At 37.4% G+C, this 24223-nt stretch overlaps 1 protein-coding gene across 2 annotated transcripts; it reads left to right on the top strand.

Moving 5' to 3' along the window:
- The first annotated feature begins 1648 nt into the window (after positions 1-1648).
- On the top strand, positions 1649-21368 carry LOC135691148 (ankyrin repeat and SAM domain-containing protein 6). 2 transcript variants are annotated; one of them, XM_065208924.2, is made up of 19 exons: positions 1649-2001; positions 2980-3927; positions 4158-4202; positions 4661-4720; positions 5133-5277; positions 6712-6809; positions 7990-8058; positions 9024-9057; positions 9921-9942; positions 10762-10948; positions 11943-11986; positions 12096-12242; positions 12699-12779; positions 13936-14144; positions 15914-16167; positions 16582-16649; positions 17432-17548; positions 18400-18460; positions 19514-21368. In XM_065208924.2, exons 2-19 carry the CDS (start codon positions 3141-3143, stop codon positions 19588-19590), a joined length of 2505 nt encoding a protein of 834 aa, XP_065064996.1. In that variant the 5' UTR covers positions 1649-2001; positions 2980-3140; the 3' UTR covers positions 19591-21368. The 2 variants fall into 2 exon arrangements, with proteins under 2 accessions (XP_065064996.1, XP_065064997.1); XM_065208925.2 differs by lacking the exon at positions 12699-12779 and having other exon boundaries at positions 1658-2001.
- The last annotated feature ends 2855 nt before the right edge of the window (positions 21369-24223 follow it).

The following is a 24223-nucleotide window of genomic DNA, read 5'->3' as shown; positions in this document are numbered from 1 at the left end:
TTGCTTGTAAACTAACTTGTAAGCAAAGCAAGCAACCAACTGATTTAAGGTGCTGATATGGAGTAATACTCATATGAAATAGTTTAATTCCTCTATCTGCTTTTCTTCTTTATGCAGATTTTGAAATATTCCCCAATCCTTTCTTTGATTTACTAAGCCACATTGTCGGCAGCGTTCAAAGTAAAGGTGACTTCTTGATTCTAAATAACATTTTTTCCTTCCTCCACTCCTGGGAAAACTATTAGTGGATTGAGACTTGTATTCTCTCTGTAAATTATGAAATTTCGGTAACAAGAGACCTCTAAACGCCTCCAAAGAAATTCTCAAGGGAGGGGACTTGTTCTTAAATCTCAACAAAAACAAAAAGGATGTAAACATTAGCTATAAATATTATTTTTCCGTTATTTTGTTCCATTTAAACTCTTTATTAAAAGCCATATTTAGTGAGTATTTTTCTCTACCATGTGGTATCAAACTGTCTATACTATTATCGTTTTTAGCTGCGACAAACATTTGAAAGTTCATCAATTTGTGTTCGACATAGTAAAGGCGAGGATGGGCTTCTTTTTTTTAAGAAAAAACTGGAACTGACACGCAATGATTAAAAATGTCGATGATCTTACAAACATAATTTTAAAAATGGGTTCTTGTACTTAAATCTTCCTAAATATTTATACCAAATTTTCTTCCTTGTTGGAGCACAGCGTTAATTAAACTTTTGGTCGTTATTCGATGATTATCATCTGAGGAGGGTGGACAAAAAGTACTTTAGTATGGTATGTTTCTGCTTTCCTTGCCATCTTCAATTTTTGCGGTACCAAGAACTTATCTGAGCAAATCTTTCGATGTATTTTCTGTCATATTCTTACTCTTATCTAACGACAAATGTTGTCGTCTTCACTTATGTTATGGATCCCTTATGATAAAAAACCAAGTTGCTGAGCTCAACAAAGCTGACTACATAAGAACTAAACCTTTAAATTTTTATTGCCATCGCAGTGAAAATTCCAGATATGTGTTGCATTTTACACCTTTGTGTTTGTTATGCCAAGCTTTGTCAATTTCATGGTAAAAGAACCTCCTTAGCAGATGAATCTAATTATGTCTCTACAGTATGTCTCTAAAGTTTTCTGTAGTGTTGTCCTGTAACAAATTTTCGTCGTTTTGAAATTACTTGAAGGTATTCGCAAAACATTTTTACATGTGGTGTTTTCTGTCAGGATTCAGGTAGTTGAAAAAAACTGATGTAGTTGAAATTTTTAAAAGGATAAATATATACAGAAGATATGCACCTTTTTTAAGATTTGCATTTTGTTAGTATCAACGATAGCACGTTGTTTGAAACGCTGCTTTTATGAATTTACATCTTGTAGTTCTTTATGCATACCTCTTTTCTATGTGGTTTTTAAATATTATTAGAAAGAGGTTTAAAGCTTTATTATTTAATCATCTAGTCATCTTTTCTTCATTTTGCAATATCTTTTATAGTATGTCTGACTTTTCCTAGATCTCGTAAGATCCTTGCAAGACGTTTTGCAACACTTGCGTCAGTAGTTTTCAAGGGCCAGTTCGGTCATCTTCTCCCCCCCCCCCCCTGGGAACAAAGTTGGTTCATTATAAAACGACGGAGAAGATTAAGAAATTAAGAAGGAAATTTTGCCCCTAGCACTGCACCCCTGCTCCTATTTTATTCAGTCACAGGTCCTTGCAAGAGTTTTCAGCCTCGATTCGATGTCTATGGCAAGCCTTGTTTTGCTTTTCCAGACGTTCCTGAATGAAATAATTGCCAAAGAATTGTCGATGAATGATTTCCTAATTGATTTCTTTGAAGGGCTGCAAATAAACATTTGAAGCTAACAACTTACAAATTAGAAATTGGCACATTAATGGCACTGTTACGGTAGATCCTGAAGTCAAGTTTACTGTTGCTGATGGTGACAAGGTTGCTTCGGGTTACTTGTCTAGGCCACTTTTAAATTAATTGCTGCATGTGGACCAGAGGTAATGTTGAGATTCTTGCCATCATGCGGTCTGACCATATTTTTTATAAGAAACTTTAATTTGTCTCTTTTTTATCATGTCCTTATCGTGACGAAAAACCTAGGCACGATGACGACGCAAACAAAACTTGATAGAATGGAATTTTATAATGATTGCACATGTGTTTGTAAAAATGTGATTGTACATACCGGGTTTGTAAAAATGTGTTTTTCTATTTTTCAAAAAGGTGAATCTTTTCTCAACATAGATATAATTTGTTTTTTGCCTTCAACGCATGCAATGCAAATTTTTCAACAAACGCGAGTTGCTAAACATACGAAGAAGAAAAAACACCACAAATATCCCATAATTCTTCTATTCAACTTATCTACCACCACTTTCCTGTTCTTATATTAAAGCTGAGGTTGGCAAACATGTATGATTTTCGCTAGGCAGAGCTGTAAGAAAGAGCCCACCAACAGCTGTAACCAGCAAGCAAAAGAAGGCATTTGAGCTCTGCAAGCAACATTGCACATGTTCATTCATATCAAAAGTTTTTTGGATGCATTGCTAAGATAAAGTCTTTTGGCCTCATCTTTGAAAGGTCAAGTGCTGTTGTTAGCAGCCTGTTTGCTTGCTTTTTTTCATAAAAAATACTTAAAAAATGAAATTTCCCTTTAGTATCAAACATGATTGCTTTTACTGGTGTGTATTGTATGATGGTTGAAATTCATTATAAAACATGTTGATGCAATAAGTATTTCCCTTGTGCTTTGAAAATGGGGATAATGTGGAGATCAAAAATAGGAGTAGCAATTGCATAATATGAAATGCCAAAATGTCTTGAAGGCACCGTAATTGTTTCTAAAGCTGCTAGAATCTACAAAGGTGTAGAAGATAAGCTGTTTACAATATTTATTTATCTCAACCAACAGTTGTTAATGATTATCCTTGTGGATTTGTTTCATTTTTAAACATATCTATTTTCCATTTAAACAGTTACTTGGAGGAATAGAAAGTATTCTACTGTTGAGAGATGTAACCACAACAAGGCTCCTTTACATGGCTTGAGCAAGAATGAGATTACAACCTGAGGTTACATGATGAGAAAGTTGGAGTAAAATGGATTGACAACTGAAATAACTTGAAGATGTTTGAAAATGTCCAGGAATAAAGATGCATTTGGGATTCAACCATCAGAGAGACTAAGATTGCTTCTAAGAGCTGCTGAAAAAGGCAGCTTGCCTGATGTTGCTAATATTTTGCAAGATGATGGAAATGAGGATAAGAATAGTTATATTAGCCAGCAAGAAGTGAGTGTAGATTCTTGTGATGATGAAGGACTCACTGCTCTGCACATGTCATGTGCAAATGGACATGAAGCTGTTGTTAGGTTTCTCCTTACAAGAGGTGCATCACTGGATATTGTTTGCAGACATGGTTGGACACCACTCATGTTTGCAGCCTATTATGGCCATCAGTCTATTGTAAACCTTCTTTCTCAAAGTAAGGCCAAAATTAATGTTACAAATCTAATGGGATCAACACCCCTTGTTTGTGCCTGTAGATGTGGTCATTCTGGAATTGTGTTAACACTTTTAGAGAAAGGAGCAAAAACAAATCAAAGTGAAGAAGACTTTAACCCATATGCTACCACACCACTGCTAACAGCTGCACAGCATGGGCATATTCAAGTTGCTCAAATCTTGATTGAATGGGATGCAGATGTGAACTACCAGCATCCTGTTACAGGGTGGAATGCCTTGATGATAGCATCTTTAAATGGTCACCTTGATGTTGTTAAACTGTTGGTAGAAGCAGGCAGAGCTGATGTAAATGTGGTGAATGCAGCAGATCAAACTGCATTGTCCGTAGCATCTCTTCATTGTAGAAGGGATGTTGAGAGGTATTTGGATAAAAGAACTTCAAGGAAGTTAGAGAACAAAGGTTATTAAATATTTTAAGATATAATTTTTACTGTGGTTTATCCCTACAAATAAGATTAGTTCCTGTTTTTTTGATAAGTGCAAAATGGCTCATGAGAAACTTTCATTCCTTTTACTTTTTATTCACCACATGCTAAAGAAGCATTTAAGATTTTCTGGAAGGGGGGATATAATCTAAGAAGCATTAACCCATGCTTATTGTTAAATTAAAAAGGTTATTTCTTTTCACAGTATCAAAGCCATCAAGGCCACCAATTATCGAAGCTGCAATAGAAGGTTAGTTTATTTCTTTACCCAAGGTTTTTTGAGAGGGAAATCTGAAGATTTCTACTTAGCAGATTTCAACTTTTTCCCATCACTCAAGCTTTTGCTAAATAATCAAACCTTTTTAAGCCTGGCTTAGGTAATAATTCATATTTTGTAACTTTAATATGCCTTGACTCCCATAGGGTCATGTCAAATTGCCTAGAATTTAATACGTTAGTTTTTTCCAGGGTTGTATTGCATTGAAGGGAACAAGACACCAGGGCAAACAATGTCTCAACAAGTAACAGCTGAGAGGGTACAAGGTTACTTTTTGGCTGTCATGCATATGTTTATAAGGAGAGGGGGCACAGCTGTTCTGACTTCCCCAAGCTCTACACCCTAGATCTGTCTCTCTTAGTAAACAAGGCCATGATGCCCCTGTTTTCCATAAAACATCAGATTAAAGAGGTACCATATGTCTTTTCAAGGAAAATATGATAAGGTCAAAGAGATTCTACAGAATTTTGGAAAAGAGGTTAATGCACAAGGTTGGTTTTCATATACGTTTTTCTATATTTCTATTCATGTTTGATTTATTTTTAAGCTGTTTTTAGCTATTTTTGATTAACTTGAGAGCAACGTTAGAATACCTACAACTTTCTCTATTTTGACTACACTCTACCTGGAACTACTCTCTACCTCTAACTGAAGTCTTTCTATCTCACCTTTTATCAATGCAAGATAAATCTTTTGCATTATGTGTTCCTTTCAAAGAGAATGTTTTCTTCAGTCTGTTGTTATATATCCCAAATTTTCAATATGTTTTCTATACACCTCAAACGCTTTTCTCAAACAAATAAACTGTTGCAAATATGCGGTATCTAAAATGACCAACCACACAAGGTCTTGCAATGTTTTTGTTGTATTGGCACTACAGTGTCTGAATCAACATTTTTTCAGATGGTGATGGTGCAACTGCTTTGATTTATGCAAGCATGAAGGGCCATGCAGAGATAGTTGATCTTCTTATACGAAAAAAGGCAGACCTTGATGTGCAAGACAAAGTTACTGAATGGACGGCTCTCATGCAAGCTACATGCAATGGGTATTGATGAATTCTTAATGATTTGCTAATTATAACTTAACAATCTTGTGGAATTGTTATGGATTTGTATCTAGACTCTACTTATATCAAGACTAGGGGTCAAACATTTAACAAGCAATAGTTGATTCAGAATTTCACCTCAAAGACAGGGCTTTCACCTTTATGTGTGTAAGGTGAGAACCCTGTCCCTGATGCCAACTCTCCCAGTTAAAATTTTGCTACTCCATTTGTCATGTGATATTGTTACATTGCCAGTCGATAGTAATGTAATAATTAATAGTTATACCACAAAAAAGACTGATAACACTGCAATGCCAAGAAAATACCAATTTACTGATAATGAAGCTGATTAAAGAATTGTTAGTGAATAAAAGTAAAAAAATGGATTAATGACAATATTATCGTGGTATTGATCAATCAAAAAAGGCGACCCATTAGAATGCGGAACCTTTAGAGGAATCAAGCTGCTAGAACACCCCATGAAAATCTTGGAAAGAATATTAGACCACAAATTACGGAATATAGTCTTCATAAACGACATGCAATTTGGATTCAGGAAAGGGAGAAGGACCACAGGCGCAGTGTTTATTGTCAAGCAGTTACGAAGAAATATATGGAGCAAGGTAAAGACCTGTACTTCACTTTTGTAGACCTCGAAAAGGCTTACTACAGGTTGCCCACAGATCTGTATATTGGTGCCTCAGAAAGAAAAGCGTCCCTGAAAAGCTCATGCGTCTTATACAAGCGACACATACACAAGCGAAAACCGTTTGCGAAAAAAGGCAACCCAGAACAGACGGTAAGGGCGAGAATATCTTCCGCATGGAACAAGTGGAGGGAATGTTCCTGTGTCATCTACGATAAGAAAATGCCTCGAAAGCTGAAAATTAAAATCTACAAAACAGTAGCTCGCCCGGTCCTACTATACGGAGCAAAACACTGGACGACTAGAAAAAAGGAAGAAAAGCAACTGGAAACAACAGAGATAAGAATGCTGAGTCGGATAAAAGGAGTTACCTTCGAGGATAAAGTAAGAAGCGATGATATAAGAAGAGAGCTGGGAGTGTGTGATATCTTTGAAAAAGTACGAGAAATGACTTGGCCACATAGAAGGAATGGAAGAGGACAAACTTACAAAAAGAGCCATTTCCTGGAAAGAGAGGAAAAGGAAAACCCAGACGGAGATGGCTAGACTGTGTCCGCGAGGACATTTTAGAAAAGGTCTACATGTAGAAGATGCTCAGGAAAGAGCGAAGTTGCAAGCGAAAATTAAGGCGGCGGACCCTGCTGCAAGCGGGACAGGCTTCTAAGATGAAAAAGAAGATTTAAGAAACAGTTCTTTATGGTAGATGTTTTCAACTTTTAACCTGACGAGGTTTTCCTGTGCTAAACGTTTAATCTGACGAGGTATTCAAAACTTTAATTGTTTTGCAGGCACGTCGAATGCATCAACTTGCTTCTTAAAGCTGACGCTGATATCAGCATCAAGGACAACAAAACTAGGACGGTTTTCGACCTTGCAACAACAGTTGGTGAGATCTTGTTTTACCTTTTGTGTACATTGGTTTGTGTACATTTGTACAATACCTATGTTGAAACATCGATACAAGATTTATCAGACACAAACGGAGAACCAAGCAAAGAGCGAAAACATTGTGTATAAACGAACGACAGGATGTTTCTACAATAAAGATGACATGACCATCGTCTCCTCTAATTGGTTTTTCAACTCTGCTTCCGGTGGCAGACATGTTCTCAATAACAGAAAAGGGTTTAAATGCGGGAGCTTTTTTACTTTCTAATTATCAGAAAATCGATAACTGGTTGCTTGCTCAGGGCTCTTTAAAATACCAAAAAACCAGGTTAACCTCACAAAGTCTCTTCAGCCCCTCTCCCATCGGCGCTGTGTTGCTGATCTCGGTATTTTCGTAGATTTTACCATGGCCATTGCTCTCAAGATGTCAGAGACATGACCCCGGGTCCCTGAAACATGCACGCAATACCAGACACTCTTCCGGTGCTCATCCTTTACAAGTCTCTTTGCCAAAGGCAGGAACTCTTTCCACTCTAGATCTTGTAAACTGTGGAATGCTCTATCCCCGCCTTGTTTCTATGACTCGTACAATCTGTTGTTTTTGTATAGACCCTTAGGTATAGACCCCTGATCCTGTCCCTAACACCAACTAAAGAAAGAATAAAGTTATAGCACCAATGATGTGATACTTTTCGGTAATCAGACCCGGAAATCTGAAAACGTGTAATTTCCTTTAATTTTTGATATATTAACTAAGCATATATTGAGAAAGTGATGGTTTGATTTTCGCAGTACCAAGCGTACCCTGGGTACCAGATTCATCCTTTCTATTCAAGTTGCCCATTCAGTTACCTGCCGAGGAAAAAATACTTTTTCTTACCTAAAGGAGAATCATTAGCACATTTTTCTTCGAAGATCTTTAATTTCGTGACATATTCTATATTCTTTCATATCTTATTTGAGGTCTAGTAATTTTCACCCCTCTCACGTAGCAAAATCAAGATGAATTTGATACTTTCATACTTGTCTTAGTAAGATCAGCTGAATCTCACAGATGAGTTTATTCCTGATGATTTTGATCTTTTTTGAGAAAAAAGCTTTTTCATCTGTTAATAATTTTGACTTTAAGAAAGGCTTTAAAATCGCAAATTCTATCATTATTGTTTTTTTTCGTACAGGAAATCCCGAAATTATTCGGCAGTTGGTACGAAAAGCCCTCGAAAAAGGCAATGCCTTGGCTCCTGATTGTAAGTCCGGTTTTTCTAATAACACCTTTAGTTGTGAAAAAAAAACAAAATAAGAGATATATTGTGTGGTACCTTTTCTTCACAAACATTGGAACACTTGCGAGTCAGGGTTGCCAGATGTTTGGAATGGTTGGCGGTCAAATATTTTACAGCTACCGGCAAAATTCGGCCTGCCAGACAATATATACAAAAATGCTACATTTTCGCTAATTTGTGGAGTAATAGTGTAGTCAAATTTGGTTTTGTTTGTTACCAAAGCCCCCACTTCTTTTCAATTTCAATTTTCTATTATCTTTTACTTTGTTCTTGCTTCGACATTTTTGATATTATTTTAACAGAATATTGAATATTTCCTGTGCAAAAATTATTGTTTCCTTGTTATTTTTGTGGCTTTCAGCATAGGGCATAAATTTGACCAACTTTTGCTTCTCCGGCCAAATCACTTACTGACGGCAAGAATTTTCTAAAACGACCAGATTTTAGGGATTTGTCTGTCAAAACGGCCAAATGGCAACCCTCCTTGCAAGTAGTAAGATATGTGGGCTATGTGGGACAGTAGAGAATCTTTCATTTTCGGTGTAAGCGGCAAAACTGGCCCATAAGCGGGCCGATTTCCATGTTCTCATAGATTTGGCTATTGAAAATAGAAAGGTGTGCAATCGTTCACCTGTAAACAGAACCTAATTGTCAGTCTTGAGAGCGTTTAAACGTAACGCTGGGTTGGCATCACCTCCAGTATCGAAGTTCTGCTGCTCCAGTTTACTTTTAGCTTTTGCATTTGTTGGGCAGGCTCTCTGGTAGGAGCCCGCGAGTCTCGAGAAATTCCAAGTTAGTATTTCTAACCCGTAACACACACGATTGGTTGCCCGCAATTATTATCAGATTAGCCCAATTAAACTTCTCTAGCCTACTTAATGTGGGATCGGGAACATGCGCATGCGTACTGATGTATTTTTCTTTCTCAGCGATAAAGACCTTTGCAGTTGAAGATGAAGACAGGTACGAAGCGTTCAGCTCCAAGGATATTTTAAACAGCCGAGGATAATTTATATAAATTAGAAGACCGCTTTTGAAAGGCAATTTTTGCCATTATGTCAGGTATTTTCCGTAGCTGTTCCCCAAAATCATTTAAGACTTATCAAAGTGGCACATGTTTTGATAAAACCCAACACTCTAGAGCACAGGGATCCAGGGGTAGGCCCCTTCGATTAGCCAGCCAATATTCTTCTGTTCTGCTATTTTTGGCCCCTGAAATTTGGGGCTAATATGAACAATAGGTCTTCCCGCCTTAACGGATTTGGCTTGCTTAGCTGCAGTAGTGGACGACATTTGAAACTGCGAGCAAAAAGTTATCGGAAATTGCAATAAGATTTAATTACTGGAATTAAATGATGATAACGGAAGCATTTCCTTTCGCTGTTGACATTTCTGTCGCAAAAACCAAACAGGGAACAAAATTTTTCTAGCCACAGCTTCACTTCAACGGGAACACAGCAATTTGATTCAAAAGCTCTGGAATCCACGTTGTCTCTGACTGATTTAAATCGTTTAATCACCGATCAAGCTCAGCGGTGCATGAATTTCACTCCCGTGAAAATAAAGTTGTGCACAATAGGGGACAGACTGCCTTTAAAGATAAAATTAAAATGCTGATCAAATTAAATTTTATCAGGGTTAATTTCACGAGGGATTTTGTTGAATTTGATTTCGCTAGATAGTTCTTATTTTACCTGATTTGTATTTTTCTCTTTGGGTGTCAATTGTCTTGCTTTCTTCTATTTTTCATCTTTCCAGTTATCTTCAACCGTATTCTGATCTGTTTGTATTGAATATATGTTTTTAAAGTTTCTTCTTTATTTTAGCGAGAACAAGGGCTCAGTCAAGGTAAATAAGATTTTCTATCACAAAGATAGATCATATTTTAGTTATCGTAATATTTGTGGCTGAAAGGAAAGAGTTATTTTTACAAGTTGTTGGTTCATTTTTCTACTGAGACCTCCACTGTTTATCTGATTAGTTGATCTGGACTTTACGCAATGCAGTTCATCGATTCAACTTAAGCCCCAATAAGTGGAACGACCAACGTTGCGATTCGTTGCTGCGCTGATTTATCAATGTTGTTGAAACAACCAAGCTGTAGATGTTTCTATGGTGATCTAACTGCTTATTGTGTGCTATGGTACAAAAAGGGCTTTCTTGTTAAAGGTAACATATAGGTTTGATTGCAGTGACATAGATCAGTGGCTTTTTTGTACCCTTCAAATTGTTGGGGCAACCATAACTGCAGTATCGTTTCTGTATAGTTTTTATGGAGGCTTTTTCACCTGTCATTTTTAACATCATGTAACATCATTGGGAAAAGTTGCCTATCATTTACAGTGTTAGCATCTCAAGGAATAGTCTTGCTAGCTGGGGAACAAGCAGGTTGCATGTCCAGTATATTTTAGCCAATCAGATCCAAACAAAAATGCGCAAATGTAGAGCGAAACACCATTTCTAAAAGTACTTCGCCATTTATATGAAATGGATGTGGCTATTGCCTTCATCGTCACAATTCTTCTTACACGGCTGCCATTGTAGCTAGTACAAACGCTGATATAGAATCATTATAAGAGGTGGTCCAGTCATAAATCTGCGAAGTCTAGTGAAGTAACGACATGATATAAAATCATCCTCAATAAAACTATGCATTATTATTTCTAGTCCTGGATCTCCAAAATGGTATCTGGCAAAATTCAACCTTGGAAAACGTCGCGAAATTCCTTTCCCACGTCTCGAGTCCACCCACAGCCTCCCGATGCCCTTGGAAGCACCATGATCAGCGAGAATTCAGATCCTACGATGCTTGTAGATACATACTCATTAAGGTCTTCAAGTTCGATTCTTTCAGGTTGGTTTTCTATTCATAGTCGAATATCAATGGCGCTTCTAATTGGCCTATTTCGATCCACAACTGGGTATATTTATTTCCTAGCGTACTCTGAAGAGTGTCAGACGAAAAGCTCTAGTAACTTGTTCAAACTTTTGCTTGTTCAAAGCTATTTTAATATCCTGTACCATAAAAAGATGGTTTGAATATCAATAGACATCTTGTATTTCAATATATTCTTGAAAAATTTCATTTCAATAAGACTTGTGCGATTCTTTTCATAGGACCAGTGTTAGCACAGCAGGAAAGGTCTGAGTTGCAAGCTTTGCGACAACCTATCTTCCATTATCGTTTAAGTCTGTTGAGCTAACTTTTGTCGTATGAATGAAGAAAACAACCGAACACAATGGTTTAAGTTATATTGCGATCTGCCATCAAAACTGCTAGAAAATCGTGAATCTTCATGAAAAGAATAGATACGAAGATCGTCGTAGAAGATGATACAATATTAAAACAGAACCAGCTTATTCTATTTGACATTCCAGAATATTTAGACATTTTTATATACTGGACTGTGTCTTAATATACTGGAATGTTGAATCAATAGCTTTTCTCAAATTTAAATCCCAAAATTTCATGAACCCAAAATGGTATTGGTACAATTGACTTAGGTATTGCTCAAATTCTAGACACAAAAAGTAACCTGAGAACCTCTATCCTAAAATTATTTGAGAATTGTATAAAACTATATGAAAATTATATAAGGAAATTGATTTAGGAATTAATCAACATGAACAGGCGTTTCTTTTACGTTCAACCGTCCATTGATTTTACACTATCCCATCATTTCTAGAATTGCAACTATTTCAAGGCAATGCAGCAAAGTTCTTACAGTAATTCGTTTGACGTTTAGAGGCAGTCCCACAATAAGCGAAGTGAACAAACAACAATACTACTAAAGTCACTGATTTCACCCGTTATCTTTTATTGATAAACGTTTATCTTTTTTACTTAGCCCTAGATGTGAACAATAAAAGCCCCAAAGAAAAGCCGAAAATAGTGAGTAGTACTTTAAACTCATGTTTTTAAATTTTTCAGATAATTTTTCAGATAATTTTTATTGCTATGCGTTTCAAATGTAAACAATGTCACGTGACTTTGATTTCAGGCTCTTCTTTTCCCACAAACTAAATTGCCTGATGACGTGGTTGCGCCAGTTCTGTTGCCGTTTCCAAGAAGAACAAGCTTTGAATTGCCAAGGATGCCAAAAGATGCAAAACTGTCAAGCAGCGGAGGAGCAGATGTTTCCCCGCAGGTACAAAGTCTAAGTGGTCCCTTCATGGCGAATTCAATAGCAGTAAAAATTCAAAATCTGCATCAGTCTTTCTGAAATTCACATAATAACAACCATAACTAAAGTATTTTGATGATCAATTCTTTAAGGGTATTTGTGTTTATATAAATGTAATTTAAAATGCTGCTTAAAATTTAATGACATAAACAGTGTAGAATTTATTCATTTTATATTTTGCGTGCTGATATCAGTATAAATTCTCAGGCAATAAGAAATGTCATTTAAACAATTATTATAAAGTATAACGGTGCAGCCAAACCGTAAGTTGCCACACTAACCAAAATTTTCAACTAAGTTCTTCTGAAAACTAAAGCTTTGTTGACATCATAGTGCCGAAAAATGTTGTAAACTTTAATTTTGAAGGAATATGAAAAGTAGAAATGCTAAGATTTGTAACATGAAATTTTTCTCTTTTAGTCTGCCATTCCGAGGCTACAAGTGAATGGGAAAACAGTTAGTGATAGGAACAGTGAAACTGATTGGCTTGATAGATCTGATGTAATTATAATAATTACCATAATTTAACATAAAATCAGCATGATTTAGCATAGCAGTATCAGTAATAAACCAGTCTCTGCTGTCCTCAAAGCACTGACGATATAAAAAAATTTAAAGTTGAACCAGTTCGATCTTTCTGATGCCTAAAACTAACTACAGATAACAGAATTTCTAAAAAATTGTAAACAAATTATGCACGAGCACGCTGCGGCTACTTATTTTTGCTGAAATTAAAGTTTGTGGGCAAATTTTTGACCGGGCTTTTGGCAATGGTTTGTTTTCTTGAAAGATAATTTTCTGATGGCTTTCTCGAATCAGCGCAGGGAGCTCGTGTATTCATTAACTCAGCTTTGATTGACTTCTAATATTAAATTTCATGTAACAATTATTTATGATAAATGTATCCTTCTCCTCTTTGGTATCTTCATGTCATTTAAGCTCAGTTAAATTAATTAGCACACCAAAGAAATCTGTGTATTTTAAAGGCATTGAGTCATGATAAATAGACTGGGTATACCCTAAGTGCCAAAATCCGCTGAGTCATGATTTCCATGACTGCGATGCTATTGGTTGACCTTGAACTGGTCACATGAACTCACCTCGTACTGATTAACATAACAGTTTCCATCAATAGCAAGTTGTCAACAACGGATGCCAATATCACATGAAACAGCAGCGATCACGCCGAAACCAAATGACTCCCTATAGAGAGAGCCTATTCACCATGACTCAATGCCTTTAATGTGTCTGTCTTTAAGAATGTCTTGTACCAGCAGGCATCTTTAAGTTTTCATATCTTATGATATTGATGAAATTTAAGAAATAATGTTTGGCAATTTAAAATTTTAAAGCTCTTCGCTCAAGTTGTCTTTGAACATAAGATATAAAACTATGCATTAACAAGCATTAACAATAAACAAAGATACAGAATTTCGGGAGGTTTGGAAATTATCAGGTTTAGCGAATGTCTGACCCATCCGAGGTAGAAATTTTAAATGGGAATTGAAAATCAGTCCAACTTATTGAATGTCCGAGTTATCCGGGCTACGACGTAACGGGATTTAACTTTCAATTGGTATTCTTTTTTTCATAAGTTTGAATCCTCTATGTAACTTTTTATAATTTAACTTCAAAACGAGCAATATTTAACTTACAGAGCAGCAGCTCCGAAAGCAGTAGCTTTTTGAAGCATTCGGGATACGGCAGACTCACTAATCGTTCCCAGGCCTCGCAATCCATGCATTTTGTTGCCGATTCGCCAGATTCGCCACTGTCATCGATGACGTCAACTAACTCCTTCTTCACGTCAGTCAGCCGGCAGAAAGGGAGGCCAGTGATGCCGTCAGTGTCCAATGGCGGGATTAGGTAGGTTTCAGATATACTTATTGCACCAACGCTCATTTATCTGCATTTGAAATGATTGGCTGGCGATTGGTGCCACTGGCAATGTTTTCAACCGGCAAGCGGCACTGATTGGGCAACCTTTACAGTCATGTGCTCGCGTTTCTGATTGGCCTATTTCGATCCACAACTGGGTAAATATACTTCCTAACTTAGAGGTTTCGATCATTATTTCGACGTTTTGTACCCTAAAGAGTGCCAGACAAAGTTCTTAAGAATGCTTTGAAACTGTTGCATTTTAAAAACCATTTTAAATTCTGTACTGCCAAAGTATTATTTGAAAGTGATCATGCAATAAAAACAATTCCCAGTCAGTTGGACTTTCAAGGAAAGTAAGGGAATGATCCAACTTAGCGAATGTCCCGCTTTTCCGCGGTAAGAAATTTGACTTGAATACGGTTGAAATATCCAATGGAAATATAAAACCAGTCTGACTTAGTGAATGTCCGAGTTATTTTGAGTGCAACTTAAACGGTTTCAACTGTAATTTAGTCGCTTTTTTGTTTGTATTTTCTGAACCCTTTTTCTCAGAACTTTCCCATCGATCAGCTTTATATCGCAACAATTTTCGACTTGACAGCTAAGTTACAGAAGATCTTAAAGTATAGTTTCACATCCTTGACGGAGAAGTAAAAGCTTTTAGGTAACATTGTTTACTGTCCAACAGAAGAAACACTACCGCTGTAAATACCTAGCTTGGATAATGTTTGTCTACAAATTTCTTGAAACACGACACTCAGGCAAAGACAACACCCTCCGCATAAACACATGACACTCAACACACAAACAGGACATTCAAACTACACAACGTATTTAAAATCTATTTAGAGGCTTTAAGTGAAGTTTTTTTTGTTTTCTGATTATACAATTATTTGCTTCTTATAGCCTGGTTCATAGTGAAATGTGCATTCCTTTCGAAAAAAATTTGTAATCTTTCTAATCATAACGAGATAAAGTCTATTGAATACAATCAGGAGTGATATACGTCTTCTAAAGCCCTGTTTACACTACAACTTTGACCTGAGCTGAACCTGGGTTGAACCTGGGTTAACGTTAACCTGGGTTAGAAACTTCGTAGTATAAACGCAGCTTACTTGGGTTGAACCTAGGTTTACCCCAGGTTAAGATCTTCGAAATGCAGAGGAAACACAAACCTGGGTTGAACCTGGGTTAACGTTAACCTGGGTTAGAAACTTCGTAGTATAAACGCAGCTTACTTGGGTTGAACCTAGGTTTACCCCAGGTTAAGATCTTCGAAATGCAGAGGAAACACAAACCTGGGTTGAACCCGAGTTAACGTTCACCTGGGTTAGAAACTTTGTAGTGTAAACGCAGCTAACTTGGGTTGAACCTAGGTTAAGCCAACCCCTAGGTTAACGATCTTATGCGTGCGTGCGCTGTTCGAGCACCTGCACACAGTCATTCTCAAAATAAAAGTTATCTTGGAACGCTCGGGGGAAGAGGCCTTTTCATTCGAAGCAACAAATTCTGCAAATGAGTAAAGCCAAGATTGAAAGAGGTACACTGTGTTGCAACGATGGAGTCATGCAACACTCAACTCCATCAAAAAAACAATTGATAAACATCATCAGTTTGCAATCATAGCTTCTTTGTTTTGCTCAAAACATCGTAAAGTTTCCAACCTTTATTGACCGTTCTTTGGAAGGGAAATTTGTAACTCTTGTTACTCTTAATGTGACAAATATTCTGATTTTTGACCCCTTTTTTAACAGGCGACCTATGAAGGCGTTCCAAAACGACCCACCAAATACAGCCACGCAACCGCTGCGCAACCGATATACAAAACCACCCTCAAGTAACACAAGCTCGGTAGCATCAGTAAATACATATCATAGTGCTCCTGTGCAGCCATCACTTGTACCAAGACCACCATCGAAACCCCGCAGCCGGTCATCGTTTCCTGCCATCACACCCCGAAATGACAATCATTTCTCAATACGAAGCAGTCACGACGAGTATCAAGAGAGTAAGATTTTTGTCTGTCTTAAGCAGTTTTAATTTTGAATTTTCAGTATACCAACGTTGGATATATTTCAAATTCTTAAGGCATGGTAGCAACGGACTCCAATGGAATGCTTGCAACGAAAAGTCGATAAAATTGTAGAAAATAAGGAATACCGCAATGCACTGAGAAAAAACAACAATAAACACGAGCAAATTTGTAGTAGCTAATAATTTGCCCCGACATACTGGGCTTCATCAGAGCAAAAGCGGAATATTAACTAATGTTAAATTACTTGTGTTTATCGTTGTTTGTTCACGGCGCGTTATGGTGTTTCTAATTTTCTACATCATATAATATGTTTGCGTTTTTCATCACTTTTCAGGTTCGTTTTTTAGTGATGGATTCCTGCAAATCCATTGTCTGTTTTCATTGTAGATGAAGTCCTCAGAATGCTTGAAACATTGTCATTAGAGAAATACGGTACAAAATTCGAAGAGGAAGAGGTAGGGTTTGCCATTTTCAGTATTTAGCTGTTGCTATGTTAAGACCATGTCTTGGCAAGGTTATGCTTTTCTCCTCGGCATTTCACTGTTTTTGCTATGGGCTGAAGGATTTCAGTTGAGAATGAATGAGGGATGCCTATTGTCGAATTTGTGAAGTACCAGGAAAACCAGGGGAATGACGTAGGCAGAACGAATAGTCTCTTATTGATGTTAGAAATTGATACCTGGCCATGAGGCCATTTTTTTTTAAAAAAAAGCATTATCCAAGAGACCAATTTAAATTTAACTATATCAGAAAGTTAATCATCAATCTATGAGCAGGCCGCATTTTTAAAATAATCATTTATGTGTTTTTATCTTTAATTATAAACGAGATCGTCTGCATGTCTGACCGAGTGCCTGATTCTTTCTAAATTAAGATGCTGTCCTAGTAAAGGAGCAAGAAAGTCAACATGGGGGGTTTACACTTGGGTAGCAGGGTGTAAACAATAAACTTTATGTCGTCGTTCAATTGCCGGAAAGTTGTAGCGATCGTAAAGGTGGATTTTTACTCTTTGCTTGATTCGATCTTGTCGTGTGAGTGACCGAGTGCGCTTTTGAACATGCGCAAAATTATCCTCCTCTTTCGCTTCGAACGCCTGAGCATTCCCTGAGAAGCTTTTCCTACTTCACTAAATCAGGACGCCTTGAGTGAAAATTTCCCTCTCTCCACCAAGAGGCCAGTAACAAAGTCCTAGTGCCCCTCTCCATTATTTGCCGACTAAATACTGGCTTTTCCGTAGATCGATATGGAGGCGTTCTTGACAATGAACGACAGCGATTTGCAGTCCCTGGGAATCAAGCAAATGACACATCGGAAGCAGATACTGGATGCCATCAGAGAACTGAATGCCGGGAAGGTGAGTTGATCGCCTCGTTATCGTGCTAAAAAGAGAATGCTCCTCTTTGCTACCTTCAGTTGGTGTATACTTTTATGGTCAGGAATAATTTGCCCTGCTTTTGATAATGATCATAACAGACCATGTTGAGATTGGTCCCTCGAGTCGAATATTTCTTAAAATCCCGAAACGTTACCAAAGTTTTCCTACGAGTTTGGTAGTTTTGCTAGTAGCCCCTGCCCCTAGCCACTCCGCCCCTTGATGTGGCTCTTGTCTTGCGAGTATTGACGGAAGCGTTGCTAGGCTTTTTCCGCTCACATAATACTATAGACCACCTAAATTGAGCATGTGATAGCACAATGCCATTTTGGTCATTTAATGTGAAGTTGAGTCGGGACAAGGAACGGACCAGACAAAGTAGAAAACAGCGATTTTTTCAGTGGCTAGGAAAACTAGAAAAAGTTAAAGCAGAGAGCGACAATATCGCGCATCTGTGATCTGTAATCCATTAATTTTCATTATTTATAATGAATTGTAATTTTAGCACTAGTTTGATGATTTCTGTTTCACTTTTTCGCGTTTTGACAACATGGTTTCGTAATTAAGATTTTCTCACGAGTTTTGCAGATGTTAAAAGTAGTTAAGAAGCGTTTTTTCATGAATAAACTATTTTTTGAAGTAGGATTTTTGAAATTTTGTAATGTTTGAGACGTAATGTCATCTATACGTAAAAGGTGAGGTATAGTTTTGATGACTCTGTTACCATACAAGAGGTCTGTCCAGAATTGAGAAGCTCTTTATTTTGAAGTTTCTAACTATTTGATTTGAGAGATCTGGTATGTCTGAATATACACATTTTATTTCTTTTTTAGGGGAAAAGTAGAGAGCAAACAAAAGTTTTCGCGCCACCGGGAAAACACGAATTCAAGCAACGTAAGTAAATTCTAATTCTTTGAACCTTACACGATTTTCAAGGAAATCACACACGAAAAGCAAACGAGCAAAAACGAAAATCGCTTCCTTTAAATCTAGAGGCTAAATGGCCAAGTTGTTTGAACGCTCAACTCGTACTGGATTCTCAACTCCTGTCCACCCAGTTGCTACTGGGTCCCTGTGGGACTTTACCCTACCATTTACAGGAACCATCTTTGAGATGAGATGACTTTCGAACCTGATTGAGATGAAATTTAGTTTGAAATTAAACGCCTAGTATTGGGAGAAAAATAACTGCGCTATCCCCCTGTGTATATAGCTGCTTATATACTCAACGAGCATACTCTTAAGCGATTTCGGGAGGGAGGGCAAGAGGCGCTTTGATAAAGACATGTCCTTTTAGTGCCATGATGCAAAGAAGCACAGTGTTATTTTGAGTCTGTATGAAGAACACATTTGCAATCCAGCAGCTAAAGGAACAGCCGGGTTGCAAATTTAATCGAGAGAAACTTGTCATTAGAGATGCTCAAATTTAGAAGCTTGTGTTTAAAAACAATCTGCATGTGATTGAAAGTCCAGTTCAAAAAGGAAAAGAACTTTTGTAATAAAAAGGGACAGGGAAGATATTGTCTCTTTAAATGTTTTTTTTTTGAGTGAATATAGAGAGATTTATTTCGACATAGCAGTTTCTGTTTACCCATACCATTCCTTATAGGTTGTTAGACAGCATAATGCCCCCTAAATGAAGTGAGAGCACAACTTCCAAAAAAATCTTGTTTTCATTGAAAAATAAACAGAGGTTTTGGTTGGTAGACAGGAGTTCATTGAAACGTTCCTTAATGGTAACTCAAAATCTAAGAACGTAAAAAGTTGGCAAGGCTAGTGCGCCTCCTCTTCAAACAATTCTTCTACCTATCTCTTCCATAATATAACAATGGCCATTCTCTTGTTACTCAAGATTTTTCAGCTGCATGTCCATTGTTCCACGTTCTAAACGTGATTTTGACAACTGGTTTGATTTCCATCGTGTTTTAAATCACTGTTCAATTGCAGACAGGGGATCGATTACATCATCACCTGGTTTCATGAATCTCAATGCACACCAACTGACGGGCAGGCAGAAGCGATGACGTCAGGTTGAACAACTGCCTCGATTTCGTGACTGATTGATTGATATGGATGTTGAGTACTCACATATGATCAGTGCAGACTGAGTTCAATAAAGGCTGCATTGCTCGAAACTTTTTAGGCCAAATTTTTAATTAAAAATAGTCATAGGGGGTGGAACACCTCATACACCAAACTAAACACACTTCTGTCAGACTTTTCAAAGTCTTGGTCGAGAAGCCAACATGTTTTTACAGAAGTCTTTGGGATGTGATTCACGGGTTTTTTATCTTTTGTTCCACCGCCAGGTCTTTTCGATTGATTTTCATTTATAATTGCTTCAATGTTTGGATAAGGTTATATCTAATCCAGTCTACAATTGAAGTGACCGGTTAATCTTCAAATTTGATACTTCCCCCTCCTAAATAACAAAAAAGCCCTGTAATATGTGTAGCTTTTTTAGCCTTCCCCGCCATCGCAGAGCCTATTTTAAGCAGCTTCAAGATGTCATATTTCTTGTGGTGATAGTGCATATTTGTCACGCGTCAGTCTATCAGTCGCAAAAATCATCTGCTTAACTCTCAGAAATAAACCTGTTCCTCGCGATCGAGCCTTGACAGGGGCTGTATTCGAATGAGATAGGACGCAGCAACGATTCATGTCAACAATATCTTCGAGAGGTGGACATTGAAAAAGGGGTTAAATAGAACGATTTCCTCCAAAATCTCTTCAATCAAGAGATGTACTTTTGGCTATAGTAAAGCTAGCTCCAACTGCTTTGAATCAAGTTAATTTTTCTTAATAATGAGCCTGTCGACACTTACGTGGCGCTTTGCAGTACCCCTTCAACTTGGAAGTGTTTTTGCGTTATCTGCCTCTAACATTTTGATGTACTTGATAATACTGATCTGGTTTGTATTCAGTCAGTTAGAAACAGGCTCCCTTTCGCACAAGACCTATTCGTAGAACAGTGGATTCCGCGATTGATGCAAACAGGGTCCCTCGCTATCGACTGTATTAATTAAGTCCAAATTTGACGTGATAATGTTGAGAGAAGGGTAAAACATTGGCATAGTACCTAGTCAGGCGTTTACAATCGGTAAAATGGGTGTTCCCTGTTTGTAAATTGACGTTTTCTTACCTTCAAAAGGGCGTGCTCTACAACTTTTTGTGGCTGGTTGTTTATGTGCCAGCCAGATGCCAATATTTTCCAAAATGGTTTCCATTCCTGGTATTCAGAAAAACTCGATCGTCTAGATATAAAACAGAAACATTAATTTGTAACTCATCTGCACATACACAAGGACCAAGTTTTTTTCCTTTTTTATTGATCATTTGTTTATTTTTATTAATCATTAGAATATTTGTATACAAACGCCTTATATAGTCATCGACATGCAGCCCAGTCCCACAACCTCGTTCCTGGAAAAGGTCTGTGAAAGGATTATCGCACCTCAAATGTGGCATTGCTTTTCCACCTTTTGATACTCTGATGAGAATTTTATGCAGATAATTCCTGCCCCTAGACTTGCGTCGTATGCAAAAAATTCACGGGTTTGATTTTTAGAGTAAATACTTAAAGTCGTTTTAATTGGATGTAAAAGTGTTTTACTGTAGGAGTGAACTGTAAATTTCCATTGTATTTATTAGGAGCGTATTTCAATTTTTACACGGATCGATTTTTTCTAGGATTTACTCACAATGCTCAAAATTGGATTTTAAGTAAATGAAATCAAATTTGTAGCCAAAAGGTTGCAAAAAATTTGCATCATAATGTTATGTGAATATATGATTTTGATGACTTTTTACTGTCTCTCACATTCTGTTTCTTGTGCTTGTAATAGTGGAGGGGCACAGGTAGGTTGAAGTGGTATGTGTCAGAAAAAGGGGCACTTTATCAAAAGTTGTAGCCAAGGCGGTATTGTGAAAGGGTATGTTTCCAAAATTTAGGAGTCACGTGACCTTGGTGAGCCCCGGTTCTGATGCCCCCGATATCGTGTGGCCTATAAATAAAGCCGTAACTAGATCACCATTTGACCTTTTCGGAAATCTACTGAAGAGAGATGTGACATGAACCCTAAAACACATCTTTGGCAGGAAAGAGTGGCGGTTTTAGGGGGGTCCAGGGAGCCATGGCCCCAGGCCCCGCGCTTATGATTGCTAAAAGGGGCCCCACACCAAAAAGATGGAATTGTAAAGAACAAAGGCCCCGCATATGTTTTTGGCCGCAGATGTTTTGGCCCTGGGCCCCGCAGATGTTTTTTGGCCCAGGGGCCCGCAGTTCCTAAAACTGCCACAGGCAGGAAATGCTCGTATATATCTCTTTGGTCAGCATGGAGACTTTGGACTTTTCAGCTTTGGACTTTTAACTTTTGGACAACGAGGCACTCAGTAACCTTTTGTTGTTTGGTGATGACAAATTGAACATTGTCTCAAACGGGATGATTTTGGCAGCTACAAACATTTAAAAACACCATTAATATTGTCAATGTACTCATTTTGTTATAAGAAACAAAGGTCGATGTTTAGTACTCCAGTTTCTTGATGTTCTGGAAATTTCAATGCTCATTGTTTCTTAAGAGTTTCTTAATTATGATGTCATGAATGATGTTATGAAATCTTTGTGACCTTTTTTACACGTCAAGAGATTCGCTTCCGTTCTGATGCTGTATTTAGACGCGGGGAGTGTATTTTTATTCTTGTCTTAAAGTGCCACTGAATTGAAAAAAATTAAATTTTTTTATTGTTGATTCTGGTAGACTAATCATCGCTGATTTCGAAAAAAAGTTTAGTTTTTTAATTTGGGGCCCACAAATAGGGGTTTATGGGGTTCTTTTGCAAGTAGGTCGTGCGAAAAGAGGCTGGGGCGAGTGACGCATTAAGATTTATAAAGTCAATTCAGCCACAGTGAGGGCTGTAAGAAGATAAAAAGTTACAAATTGTGTAAAACATGATACAAGCATGAAACTTGATAGAAATAGGCAGTTTGATACGCCGAAAAAGATAGGGTTTGAATAGACGCTGAAAAATATCCCCTTGTGCTATTTATAGAGTGGGGTACTAGGTTCCAAACCTCTAAGCAGTAATTGACATAATTTAGCCATTAGATCGCGATATCAGCATGGAAGTTTGTAGTAATATGCAGTTGATACGCCAAAAAAGATAGGGTGTGAATAGACGCTTAAAAATATCTCACCGTGCTACTTGAAGACTGGAGAACAAGGATCCAGATAAAGCAAGGTATTTTCATAATTTCATTTTCGATCACGATACCTTGACAATGCTGCTAACAATGATGCTACTGCTATAACCAGGGACGCCTAGACGTTCTGGAAGCCAAAAAGGATAGGCGAAAAGATATTTGCAACCACGAATTCTAGATTAGCTTAAATTGATTCTTTTTCTTTCAAACGTTTAAAAAGGCATAATTTTGTTACATTTAATCAATTCAATTTAAAATGAATTTCTTTACTTTTTGAGGCCCCCTGACCACAAGGCCTTGGGGCAATTTATCCTATCTTGACGGCCCTGGCAATAACTGATGCTTTGACAGTGGCAACGCAAGTTGGAAAGTGGGAAAAGCGCAGAAAAATGTCCAGTTTGTGTGGTTCTATAATAGATCAACTTTTCCCTTGATCAATTTGCTCACTTTTATTCATAATTTGTAAAGCTGTTTGTAAAGCATTCTTATTCGACACGCTCAATAATTCACAAAAGGTAAATGATCGGCTTGAAGTCTTGGTAAAAACTGCACGCAAAAAGTTTGCTTATTTCGTATGAGCTCGAAATTTTCGCAAGAAAATACCTTGCACATGTCTTGTAGTTAGATAGCTAGTGATATTTAGAGCACAAGTATCGCACTATTTCCATCCACTTCACGTTCTTTTGGTTTTTTATCGCACTCGAAATACAGTTTTCAGTACTGAAGCCCGCATCACTTCCGCGACTTGTAAACTTTAATGCGTCACACATTCCTGAAATTCCCCACAGACCACATCCCCCGCACAAATTTTCGCACAAAAAGTCTTGAAAATCGCAAATTTGAAGCGTTGAAGCTTCAAAACTCTTCACAATTTCGAAAAACAAACTTCACCATCGGATTCAGGAGCACTGACTTGACTTAGAACATCAATAAATTTTTTTGTTCTTTTCAATTCAGTGGCACTTCAAGTTCTAGGCCAACAGGGCAATCGTGTTTTTGGATTTTACAAAATTTCTTTGTTGTCAGTTTTATCACGATTTAATAGTTTCTTAATTTTTTCTTCGAGTACTGAAATTTCTTAATTTTTTCTGACTGTCCAGTTCTTCTAGACAATGTTCTGCCATTAAATTTTGAAGCCATTACACTGTACCGGTACAGTGTAAACGGAACGGCTAAACGAAACAATTTGGAACCGCGACAGTGTAAACACTTGCGAACCGTAACAGTACAAAATTGTCCCGGGACAGTGTAAACGGGGTCTTATAGCCAGTTTCTTATCAAAAATTGAGCGTATGCTAATTTGCACCCTGTCGAGCATCCTTTCATTCGGCTTTTGTCTGTTACGTTTCTCGGTGTCGTTTTGTTACTTTCAAAGTGTCTTTTTGTTGCTCATTATTGTATTTTTTTCTCATATTATCTTGAAATTAATAGTTGAATTGTTAAGTATCATGTTG

Source organism: Rhopilema esculentum, chromosome 4, assembly GCF_057945365.1.
Source record: "Rhopilema esculentum isolate cy_ngs chromosome 4, ASM5794536v1, whole genome shotgun sequence".
NCBI classification, from domain to species: Eukaryota; Metazoa; Cnidaria; class Scyphozoa; order Rhizostomeae; family Rhizostomatidae; genus Rhopilema; species Rhopilema esculentum.
Note: the sequence above shows the minus strand (reverse complement) of the source record. Positions and strands in the feature narration are given on the sequence as shown.